The sequence below is a fragment of the Mobula birostris genome, chromosome 1 (genome assembly GCF_030028105.1).
Source record: "Mobula birostris isolate sMobBir1 chromosome 1, sMobBir1.hap1, whole genome shotgun sequence".
Lineage (NCBI taxonomy): Eukaryota > Metazoa > Chordata > Chondrichthyes > Myliobatiformes > Myliobatidae > Mobula > Mobula birostris.
Window position 1 is genome coordinate 101221946 of NC_092370.1, and position 13263 is coordinate 101235208.

At 41.8% G+C, this 13263-nt stretch overlaps 1 protein-coding gene across 2 annotated transcripts in view; it reads left to right on the forward strand.

The window, feature by feature from the left end:
• Positions 1-13263, forward strand: part of fam135b (family with sequence similarity 135 member B) — a 392129-nt gene that overhangs the window by 253564 nt on the left and 125302 nt on the right. The window contains exon 5 of one of the 2 annotated variants that reach the window (XM_072259585.1): positions 4122-4192. The exons of the other annotated variant lie outside the window; for it this stretch is intronic. Within the exon in view, the coding sequence (XP_072115686.1) occupies positions 4122-4192 (71 nt within the window). The remainder of the gene's footprint in view (positions 1-4121; positions 4193-13263) is intronic. 2 annotated transcript variants of the gene reach the window in all.

The following is a 13263-nucleotide window of genomic DNA, read 5'->3' on the forward strand; positions in this document are numbered from 1 at the left end:
CTGAAAGAATTTGGAGAAAAAGCAGTGAATCACAAACTAGTTGCGTTTTACCAAACTGTGCTTTATAATGGGTAACATTATCAGACGAGTTTCAGAGATAGATTCTGCACCCATGAATCGAAGAGACTGTGACACTTGATAGGGGATAATGATGTGATGCATAATACAGAAAGTCAGCCAAGCTTGTGGAATTCTAGTAAATTATTAGCTTCAAATCAATCTTTATAGTTACTGTTCCAATCTTGGCAAGTAGAGATGGGAGAATCCATTCTGAATTTTAGATTGGATTATGAGAACACACAGTCCTCTTTTATTGTCATTTAGAAATGCATGCATTAAGGAATGATACAATATTCCTCCGGGGTGATGTCACAGAAACACAGGACAGACCAAGACTGAAAAACTAACAAAACCGCATAATTATAACATATGGTTACAACAGTGCAACAATACCATAACTTGATGAAGAACAGTCCATGGCACAGTAAAAAAGTTCAAAGTCTCTCGAAAGTCCCACATCTCACGCAGATGGGAGAAGGAAGAAAACTCTCCCTGCCATGCCCGACCACAGTCCGACTCTGAGTCATCTGAAAACTTCGAGCTCTGATCAGCCCTCCGACACTGAGTACTGAGCGCCATCTCTAACTGAACACTTCTACCTCAGCCTCTGTCGCTAGCAGCAGGCAAAGCCGGGGATTTTGGGGCCTTCCCTCCAGAGATTCTCGATTGCACAGTAACAACAGCAGCGAAACCAGACATTTCAGAATTTCTCCAGATGTTCCTCTGCTTCTCACGTCTGTCTTCATCAAATCAGAATTGTCCACGGCCCCTATTTAACAGATACGATATCATTTCACCGGAGAGCCGCACGCACTGCATCGCGCTGCCATCTTCTCCTCCCTTTTTGGATTTTGGATTGATATCCAGAAATTTATTCGCTCACTGGACATGTTTGGTTCTAACTCTTTCTTTGCAGGTCCCAGTATCAGCACCTGCACTGACATCAAATGGATTATTGGGGCCCATTAGAACTTAGAGATTTTGCTTAAAATAATATAAGAACTTATTATAGATGTTAAATTTTCTCTTTTGTGTGTTGCATTCTACTATGAATTTAACAAAGAAACAAAGTTTTGTTTGTATCAGATTATAGCCAATTTGCATATCTACTAATTTTTTTGCCCTGCATAATAGCAAATGAGGGTTTCTCTAATTCTAAACTCACTTTAAAGTTTGTATCCCCTGTAATAGTGAAATGAAGGGGCTCATAGCAAATGACAGATAACCAGTCTCTTAAGTGAGATCTTAAACAAATTGTGCAGTGTTACGTGATATACTGATTTTAACCCATAGACAGAACAAATAAAATGAATGAAAAGCTGAAGCACAAATGATAAAATAAATAATATGTAGTGTTAAGATCTCACAGTAAGTTCAAATATGTGAAAACTCTGATAATTATAGTCTTGGTGATAGAGATCTCATTGTATCTGCAACTGAATTTTGAAGGGAATGTTGAATTTTGAAGTTACAAGCCACTAGAACTTGGGATTGGTCTTTCAAGATGGCGAACTCTTGCTGAGTGACAGGCCCTGATGGGGTACCTGGTAGGGCTCTGAAAACCTATGCCAACCAGCTGGGGGGGTTGTTTAAGGACATTTTCAGTTTCTCATTGCAACAGTCGAAAGGTCCCACCTGCTTCAAAAGAGGAACAATTATGCCAGTGCCCAAGAAGAGCAGGGTGAGCTGCCTCAATGACTTCAAGGGTTGATCTTGGCTAGAATTGACTCCTATCTCAGCAAAGATTTGATTCCATTGCAAGTTGCTTATTGCCACAATAGATCCAGAATGACTGCGATCTTATTGGCTCTTCACGCAGCCTTGGATCACTTGGACAATAGAAATATCTTTTTCAAGATGCTATTTATTGACTATAGCTCAGTGTTTAACACAATTATTCCTATGTTTCTGATCAAAAAGCTGTAGAATCTGAGACCCTCTACCCCCCTCTACAACTGGATTTTTGACTTCCTAACCAGAAGACCACAGTCTGTGTGGATTGGAAGTAATGTCTCCACCTTGCTGACAATCAACATTCGTGCACCTCAGGGATATATGCTTAGCCCACTGCTCTACTCTTTCTATACCCATGATTGTGTGGCTCAAATGCCATCTATAAATTTGCTGATGGAATCACTATTATTGGCATAATTTCAGATGACATGAGGCCGAACAGGATCGAGATATATTAGCTAGTTGAGTGGTGTTGCAGCAACATCTTTCCACTAAATGTTAGTAAGACCAAAGAACTGATTGTGGACTTAAGAAAGGGTAAGACAAGGGAACACATACCAGTCATCATAGAGGGATCAGAAGTGGAAAGAGTGAACAGTTTCAAATTCCTGAGGGTCAATATCTCTGAGGATCTATCCTGGACCCAACAAATCAATGCAGCTACACAGAAGGCACGACAGCAGCTATGTTTCATTAGGAGTTTGAGGAGATTTGGTACATCAGCAAAGACGCTCATTAATTACTGCAGATGTACCATTGTGAGCATTCTAGCTGGCTGCCTCACTTCTTGGTAAGGGGTGACCTCTACGCAGGATCAAAGTAAGCTCCATCATGAGCACTAGCCTCTGTAGTTATCCAGGACATCTTAAAGGAGCAATGCCTCAGAAAGGCAGGATCCATTGTTAAGATCCCCCATCACTCAGGTCATGGCTTGTTCTCATTGATGCCATCAGGAAGGAAATACACAAGTCTGAATACACACACTCAACAATTCAGGAACAGCTTCTTCCCCTCTTCTGATCGAACGCTGAACCAATGCACAACACCTCACTACTTTTTTATTTTTGCACTACTTATTCAATTTAACCTTCACACTTTTTCTATTATGTTTTTCATTGTACTACCGCTGCAAAGGCAACAAATTTCACGCTATATGCCGGAGATAATAAATTTAATTCTGATTTTTATCTATCTCTTTCCAACTGGTTCGCACTTGTTGATGACAATCCTTTCAAATGTGTTGTTTCTTTAAACTCATAAAACCTCTGAAATACAATGAGTAAATTAAAATAATTATTGTAAATTTGGAGTTAAAACTGAAAATGCTGAGAACATTCAGCAGGTCAGGCAGCATTTGTAGAAAGAGAAACAGTTAACCTTTCAGAGGATGCCTTTAATAGGTAAAAAAAAACCTTAATTGTATTCAATAGACTGTGATTATCTTAATTTTTTAAAGAAACAGAGAAAAATCAGTATATCATTTCTGTCTAACGTTGGCAAGTTCATTGTCTCACATGCTGAATTCTGCTGTAGTACAGTTTTTCACATATTAAAAAATCTTCTGTGATTAAATGCACAGATAAAAGCGATTGTATGCATTTATCCTAACTTCTAAGGTTAATCATAATAAATCCATTGAAATCCATATTTAAACACATCGTGGTTGACATGAACTGAAACCTTCTAGCACACCATTGCCATAATGCTCACCAACCTTGTATCTAACAATTACTGCATAATTCAGGCTGACCATTTTCACATCTGTTCTTTCTTTCAGGCTCCTGGTGTCGTGAGGAAAGAGGTTAATTAGGTTGGAGAATATGCTAATTTACTATTCTTTAGAGAAATAATGCTCAGTTATTTTTAACAGAAAATCTTCCAGTGCAGAACCACTCTCGTTTGCCCTGACTTTCCTTTAGTAATGACACAGTTAGCAGTGATAGTTTTTTGTCTTGCCTTCAAACAATTCTCTTTGTTTGAAGGCAAGGCAAGGCAGTTCCTCATGGTCAAGGACTTTGGTCCTAAGTTTGCAGATAAGGCCATTGTGAAATCTGCAACTATTGCCTTAGGAGTGGGTGCATGGGTAATGTAGGAGATGACTTGCTCTTTCCATAGGATTTGCCAGGTTTCCACTCCCAAGAATGAGGTTTTCAGTGCCTTCTGAGAATCTTCATCCCTATCCAAAGCAGTCATGAGTTAGACATTTCCATCAGTTAGTAAGAATTTATATTTTTACAAAATAAATTTGAGAACATTCTTAAGATGTTTTTTCACAATTCATATACTGAGGAGACCATCTTTGTTTACTTATTTCACTTGCTTTGCAGGTGGAAGAGGCATTGAATGAAGTGGACTTCCAGCTGAAGCTCGATCTACATTTCACAGACTCTGAACAGCAGTAAGTAATATATTTCATGCTCCTCAGAAGAATTTTTGATGCTAAATCGGCTAACTACACTTTGTGGGTCTCTGTTGGTCTAGAACAGTGTTACCAAGAGTTCAGAATCAATAATTTCCTTCTGTTCTTGCTAGGTTTGTGAACAACATGATTAAGCTTCAGACCAGGTCATAATCAGAAGTTTAAGGAGCATTAAAAACAAGTCCTTACCTTGGCTTCTGTTGGATCCTCAGGCTTTGATTTTGCTTAGATCAGATACATTTTTATTGATGTTCACACCCCCAATAAACCATCACAGTTTCTCCTTGACAATGTCCTTATGCTGCTTCAGTCCATTCCTAACTTCAACTCCAACTCCCTCCCCAGCTGGGATATTCTTAACATTCATCATCAGTTTGCTGCATCTATTTACAGTACTTCTCCGATTTCTAAGCATTCACTTCCAAACTCCCTGCCAGTTTTCTTCCTGGCACCCTTAAAATTCTTCCCCCACTGCAACTCCCCTAAATCTTATCTTCTAGTCTCAGAATTAGAATTAGAATCAGGATTATTATCATTGATGTATGTTGTGGAATTTATTATTTTGCAGCAGCAATACAGCAAAACATATAAAATAGTATAAATTATAATAAGATAAATATATATTTAAACTAAATAGTGCAAAAGGAGAGCAAAAAGTGTTTGGTAGTGTGCATGGGCTTATTGTCCATTCAGAAATCTGATGGCAGACGGGAAGAAGCTTTTCCTAAAACGTTGAGAGTGTGTCTTCAGCCTCCTGTGCCTCCTTTCTGATGCTGGTAATGAGAACAGAGCATTGGGTAGTGGGGGCCCTTAATGATGGATTCTACCTTTTGAGGCATCGTATCTTGAACTCGTCCTCAATGGTGGGGAGGCTAATGCTCATGACATAACTGGCTGAATTTACAACTCTTAGCAGCTTTTATTTTGATCCTGTGCAGTGGCTCCTCCATACCAAAGGGTGAGGCAGCCAATTAGACTGCTTTCCATGATACATCTGTATAAATTTGCTGGAGTCTCTGCTAACATGGTAACAACAGCAATTAGTGGGACGTTATTACAACTTGGGGCATCAGAGTTTGGAGTTCAATTCCAACATCATCTTTAAGCTGTCTGTACGTCCTTGCTGTGGAATGCATGGGCTTTCACTGTGTCCTGCAGCTTCCTCCCACAGTCCAAAGACGTATCGGTTACTAGGTAAATTGGTCATTGTAAATTGCCCCATGATTAGGCTAGGGTTAAATTGGGGCTTACTGGGTTGCATGGCCTGAAGGGTTGGAGGGTTTATTCCGCACTGTAACTAAAGATTAACTCTCCTCAAACTCCTAATGAATTACAGCTGCTGGCATGCCTTCATTGTAATGCACCAATATGTTAGGCTGAGGATAGATCTTCAGAAATATTGACTCTCACGAACTTGAAACTGCTCACTGTTTCCACTACTGACCCCTCAATGAGGAGTTGTATGTGTGCCTTTGACTTCCCCTTCCTGAATCCACAGTCAGTTCCCTGGTCTCACGGACATTGAGTGCAAGGTTGTTGTAACACCACTCAAACAGCTGACCTGTCTCACTCCTGTGTGCCTCCTCGTCTCTATCTGAGATGCTGCCGACAATAGTCGTGTCATCGGCAGATTTATGGATGGTGCTTGTGCTGTGTCTCGCCACACAGTCGTGGGTGTAGAGGGAGCAGAGCAGAAGGCTAAACACACATCCTCGATGTGCGCCGGTATTGATTGTCAGTAAGGAGATGTTATTTCCAATCTGCCTCGTCTGTGGTCTTCCGGTGAGGAAGTCTAGGATCCGGTTGCAGAGGGAGGTACAGAGGCCCAAGTTTTGAAGCTTATTGATTAGAACTAAGGGGATTATAGCTATGAACCCAGAGCTGCAATCAATAAACAGCCTGAATTAGGTATTGCTGTTATCCAGATAATCTAAGGCCGAGTGGAGAGCCAGTGTGATTGTATCGATTATAGACCTATTGTGGCACTAGGGAAATTGCAGTGGGTCCAGGTCCTTGCCTAGGTAAGAGTTAATTCTAACCATGATCAACCTCTCAAAGCATTTCATCACAGTCATTGTCTTTGAGGCAGCTCACCCTGCTCTTGGACACCAATTTGATTGATGCCATTTTGGAATACGTGGGAACCTCCAACAGTAGCAGTAAGAGATTGAAGATGACCCTGAACTCTCACCAGTCTGTCTTTCCTACAGTTAGTTCCAACACAAAGACGTCCATGTTCTCTCCACTGATCTTCTCCCCATATTGAAGAATACTGAGCCAACTTATCTTACACATTGAAGAGATATTGTCCATGAAGGGGCAAATAATGTATATGGTATGGTTGCCTTCATTGGTTAGGGCATTGAGTATAAGAGTCAAAAATAATTTTACATCTGTTTAACCTTTGATCAGGCCACATTTGGAGTCCTAGCTGCCACTCAGGATGGAGTAGTAAATATTAGGAGAAGTTGGACAAATTTGCATTGTTTTAGCTGGAGCATCAAATGCTGAGGGGGAACCTCATAGAAGTTCATGGAGCTATGAGAGGCATGTATAGGGTATATTTTCCAAGTGTAAAAATGTCAGATACTAGAGGGCAGAAGTTCAGGTTGACAGGGGGTAAGGTTAAATGAAATTCGTAGACTGTTTTTTTTACACAGAGGATGGTAGGTGGCTGGGATGCATTGACAGGGGTAGTGGTGGAAGCAGACATAATATTAATGCTTGAGAAGCTTTTAGACTGGCACGTGACCATATAGGCTATAAAGGGATATACATAAACCAAAATAATCTGCAGATGCTGGGGTCAAAGCAACACTCACAACACGCTGGTGGAACTCAGCAGGTCGGGCAGCATCCATGGAAACGATCAGTCAAAGTTTTGGGCCAGAACCCTTCATCAGGACTGAAGAGGGAGGGGGCAGGGGCCCTATAAAGAAGGTGGGGGGAGGGTGGGAAGGAGAAGGCTGGTAGGTTCCAGGTGAAAAACCAGTAAGGGGGAAGATGAAGGGGTGGGGGACGGGAAGCAGGGAGGAGATAGGCAGGAAAGGTGAAGAAAGAATAGGGGAAAACACAATGGGTAGTAGAAGGAGGTGGAACCATGAGGGAGGTGATAGGCAGCTGGGAGAGGGGGCAGAGTGAAATAGAGATAGGGGAAGGGAGGGGGAGGGAATTACCGGAAGTTGGAGATTCTATGTTCATACCAAGGAGCTAGAGACTACCTAGATGGTTTTTGAGGTATTTCTCCTCCAACCTGAATTTAGCCTCATCATGGCAGTAGAGGAGGCCATGTATGGACATATCCGAATGGGAATGGGAAGCAGAGTTGAAGTGGGTGGCTACCGGGAGATCCTGTTTGTTGTGGCGGACGGAGCAGAGGTGCTTGACGAAGCGGACCCCCAATCTGCGTCGGGTTTCACTGATGTAGAGGAGACCACACCGGGAGCACCGGATGCAATGGATGACCCCAACAGACTCACAAGTGAGGAGTTGCCTCACCTGGAAGGACTGTTTGGGGCCCTGAATGGTGGCAAGAGAGGAAAAAAGGGATATACATAATGTGTAGTTGGATAGGTTTGGTTTAACTTGGCACCTTGGTCAGCACTGGCATTGTGGACCAATGGACCTGTTCCTATGCTGTACAGTTTTACCAAATTTATTGAACAGGGTGTTTAGCTATAAATATACAGTGGTATTTTTCATAAAGAATACAATAATATTTCTCATGCAATAAGGTGATGCTTTCCAGGGGAAAAATAACTTAGTTATGAAAAATTTTCTTTTGGAGATAATTGTGTAACAGCACAAAATTATTTGTTAAAGAAGAATTGCAGAACAATTGACAGCAAAATAAAGGGGAACACAGGACTGACTTTACTATAATGAAGTTTTATTATCGAGAGCTGCAGTGTATATTTTGAGGTATTACTGCATAGCCATCTCAAGTTTGTCATGTCTAATTGTGTAGAAAATAAAGCAACCTTGCTCTCTGAAGACTGTGTCACTAATCACATGAGCACATGTTCTGAAATACCTATTAAACAATCTTGCTGTATGGTTTCACAGCCGAATCAATTTATGGCAATTCAAGCCAGTTGTCAAAAAATATCTGTTTGATCATTTCTCAAAACCGGGCTGTTAGATGCAATAAAGAAGAAATATTATATCAAAATAAATGAATACACTGTAGAAGGCTCAAGAATTCTGTGTGTGAACTTTCCATTGTTATCTGGATACTCCCAATTTCAAATATTTAATTTCAACCTTCTGGTACAAATCTCATGTATCTTGATAGTTGAAAGATTTTATTATGTTCTCATTTTGATTTGCGTTTTTAAATAGAAACATAGAAAATAGGTGCAGGAGTAGGCCATTCGGCCCTTTGAGCCTACACTGCCATTCAGTATGATCATGGCTGATTATATGTAGCATTGCAAAACTGGCCATAAAAATAATGAAACAAATAGCCAATATATGCCTGAAATTGATGCATCTAATGCTATCAGGTTGTGGAGTGTGCCTGTCCTCGTCTTCACGTATTTAAGGTTCAAAGGTTCAAACGTCAAGTTTAATGTCAGAGAAATGCATGCAATATACATCCTGAGATGCTTTAGCCACTCTATCCAATTAACTCTCCTACTACAGAATCTAACCATATTTGACTCAGCTTATATTGAACAAAACACAAGAGATTCTGCAGATGCTAGAGATCCAAAGGAACACACACAAAATGCTGGAGGAATTCAGCGGGTCAGGCAGTATCTATGGAAATGAATAAACAGTCGACGTTTAGGCCAAGATCCTTCAGGAAAGAAAGGAGAAGAATCCAGAACCTAATAAAGAGATTTGCACAACAATCTGAAACTAGTCCCTTGTTTTGTTTGTCATTTGATCTTGTGTAAAACCATGACATCTAATCAATAGAGTTGCAATGTATATAGAGATGGTTAGACCAGACTGGGCTCCTCTCACACAGGTGACAGAGGAATAGGGATGCTGTAGCAACACTGGCTTTTGGTTTCCATGATCCTCTTTTCCTTTTTTCCTCTATGCTTTCTCTACTCTGGCTTCCTCATATAAGCAAGCACAGCTTTCAAAGCAGCCGTACCTATCAGGACAATCCAAAGCTAATTATTACTTACACCACATGAGGAGTAAAAATCTCTACATCTCCGTCTAAATGTGCAATGTGCAATTTATAGTAATTTGTAATAAATAGTATGTAAAACAGGACAGTCAATATAACATAGAAATACAATTGTATCAGCGTGAATTAATCAGTCTGAATGCCTCGTGGAAGAAGCTGTCCCAGAGCCTGTTGGTCCTGGTTTTTATGCTGCGGTACTGTTTTTTTAAAATTATGAGGACACGCAGTCCTCATTTATTTTCATTTAGTAATGCATGCATTAAGAAATGATACAATGCTCCTCCAGAATGATATCACAGAAACACAAGGCAGACCAAGACTGAAAAACTGACAAAAACCACATAATTATAACATATAGTTACAACAGTGCAAAGCAATACCGTAATTTGATAAAGAACAGACCATGGGCATGGTAAAAAAAAGGTCCCAAAGTCTCTCCAAAGTCCCATCATCTCACGCAGACAGTAGAAGGAAGAAAAACTCTCCCTGCCATGAGCTTCCAGCACCACAAACTTGCTGATGCAGCACCCTGGAAGCACCCGACCACAGCCGACTCTTGAGTCCGTCCGAAAACTTCGAGCCTCCGACCAGCCCTCCGGCACCAAGCAGCATCTCTGCCGAGCACTTCGACCCTGGCCCTGGCAACAGGCAATAGGCAAAGCCGAGGATTTGGGGCCTTCCCCTCCGGAGATTCTCGATCGCGCAGTAGCAGCGGCAGTGAAACGGGCATTTCAGAAGTTTCTCCAGATGTTCCTCCGTGCTTCTCACGTCTGTCTCCATTAAATCAGAATTCTGCACGGTACCTACCTACAAATATATCATTTTGGAGCGGCCGAGCGTGCTGCGTCGCGCCGCCATCTTCTCCTCCCCTCCTGGTAGCAACTGGAACAGTTTGTGGTTGGGGTGGCTCAGGTCCCCAATGATCCTTCAGGCCCTTTTACACACCTATCTTTGTAAATGTCCTTTCTACACTCCTGTCTTTGTAAATGTAGATGCGGTAAGTTCAGATCTACAGATATGCTGGTTGTCTACACCACACTGCTGAGTCCTGCGATTGAGAGAAGTACAGTTCCCATACCAGGCAGTGATGCAGTCAATCAGGATAATCTCAATTGTGCCCCTATAGAAAGTTCTTAGTATTTGGGGGCCCATACCAAATTTCTTCAATCGTCTGAGGTGAAAGAGGCACTGTTGTGCTTATTTCACCACACAGCCAGTATGTATAGATCACGTGAGGTCCTCGGTGATGTGTATGCCGAAGAACTGAAAGATGTTCACCCTCTCAAGCCCAGATCCATTGATGTCAATAGGGGTTAACCTGTCTCTATTCCTCCTGTAGTCCACAACCAGCTTTTTTGTTTTTGCAACATTGAGGGAAATGTTGTTTTCTTGACACCACTGTGTCAGGGTGACTCAGGGTATGTGTCAATGTTAACGTCCCTCAAGGAGGTTCTACAATAATCTATGAATCCATCACATGATCAGGTCTCCATGGAATTCCTGCTTTAGCGTTCTTTCAGACAATCTCCTGACACACCCTGCCCACCTGGTCTTCTAGCAATGCTGGCGGGGGGGGGGGGGGGGGGAGGGTTTGTGTGGCATAGAATCTGTGTTCCTGAAATCTTGTCTTCCCTCCTAAGTTGATGTACTGTATGCAGACAGGTCACATGGAAGTGGTTGAGCTGTCTGGAATATCAGCTGTATACTGTCCATATCTTTCAAGCATAGAGCAAAAGTCATGACTGGAGCTGCAACTTGGCAACCCTTGGCTCATATGGGGGAATGAGGAGATAATAGATAGGAGCTACCGGGAGATAGTCAGCCCTAAATTGCAGGAGGTCAGTCCCTGAGTAACTGTCAGGGGAGGGAGAGGGAAAGGGCATAGGCAGCTAGTGCAGAGTACCCCTTTGGCCATTGCCTTCAATGATAAGATTACGGCTTTGGAAACTGTTGAAGTGGATGACCTACCAGGGAGAAGCCGCAGTGATCAAGTCTCTGGCACTGAGTCTGGCTCTGTGGCTCAAAGGGGTGGGGGGATGTGGGAAGAAGAGGACTGCATTTATGATAGGGGATTCTATAGTTAGAGGAGTAGACAAGAGATAATCTGGACATGATAGGGATGCCCGGATGTTACGTTGCTTCCCAAGTGCAAGTGTCAGGGCCACCTCAGATCAGGTCAGCGGCATTCTACAGGGGGTGGCTGAGCAGCCTGACGTCTTGGTGCACATTGGCACAAATGACATAGGTAGGAAAAGGGAAAAGGTTTTGAAGAGAAAGTGTAAGGAGTTAGTCAGAAAGCTAAGAAGCAGGACCTCCAGGATGGTAATCTCTGGTTTTCTAACTGTGCCACATGCCAGTGAAGGTAAGAATAGGATGATTTGGCAAATGAATGCATGGCTGAAGAATTGGTGCAGGGGTCAGAGTTTCAGATTTCTGAATCATTGAGATCTCTTCCAGGGAAGGTATGACCTGTGGAAAAGAGATGGGTTACACTTGAACCTGCTGGGGACAAATATCCTACATGTATTCTCGAGCTGTTTGGAGGCGGCGGGGGGGGTGGTGTTTAAACTAATTTGGTAGAGGAATGTGATCTGAAGTCATAAAGCTGATCATGTATTCAAGTAGACGCAATGTGTAGTCAGACTGTGAGGAAGGGCAGGCAGATGTTAGGGCAAAATTGCGGTCCGTGGGATGAGTTAAAGTGTAGCAGGGGGCCAGAATCACAAAGGCTGATGAATACAGGACTGAAGTTGGTCTATTTGAATTCCCACAGTATATGGAATAAGGTAGATGGTCCTGTAGCGCAGTTAAAGATTGGCAGGTACAATGTTGTGGGCATCACTGATTCATTGCTGAAGGAAGATCATAGTTGGGAGCTTAACATCCAAGGATACACGTTGTATCGAAAGGACACGCAGGTGGGCGGAAAGGATGGCGTGGCTCTATTAGTAAAAAAATGAAATCAAATCCTTAGGGTTGACATAGGATCCGAAGATTTAGGATCCTTGTAGAGTTTAGAAACTGTAAGGGTAAAATGACCCTGATGGAAGTTGTACACAGGCCTCTGAACAGTAGTCAGGATGGCAGCTATAATTATAACTGAAGACAGAAAAGGCATGTAAAAAGAGCATTGTTGTGATAATCATTGGGTATTTCAATATGCAGGAAGATTGGAAAAACCCTGTTAGTGCTGAATCATAAGAAAGGGAATTTCTAAATTGCATACAAGATGGCTTTTTAGAGCAGTTTATGGTTGAGCCCACTAGAGGAATGGCAAATCTGGATTGGATGTTATATAATGACTCTGATTTGATTCTGAAGCTTAAGGTAAAGGAACCCTTTGGAGGTAATGATCATAATATGATAGAATTCACCCTGCAGTTGAGAAGGAGAAGCTAAACTTGGTTGGATCAGTATTACAGTGGAGAAATTACAGAGGAATTGGCCAAAATTGATTGGAAGGGGACACTAGCAGGGATGATGGCAAAACAACAATGGCTGGAGTTCCTGGGAGCAATTTGGAAGGCACAGGATAGATTCATCCTAAAGAAGTATCCTAAAGGCAAGATGAAGCAACCGTGGCTGACGAGGAAAGTTAAAGCATAAAAGCAAAAATGAGGGCATATAGTAAAGTAAAAATTAGTGGGAAGGTAGAGGATTGGGAAAACTATTAAAAACCAAGAGAAGACAACTAAAAAAGCCATAAAGAGAGAAAGGATTAAATATGAAGGAAGGTAAACTAACCAATAATATAAAAGAGGATACAAAAAGGGGTTTTCAGATATATAAAGAGTAAATGAGAAACAAGAGTAGATATCAGACTGCTCAAAATGATGCTGGAGAGGTAATAATGGGAACAAAGAAATGATGTTGAAACTTAATAGTATTTTGCATCAATCTTCAC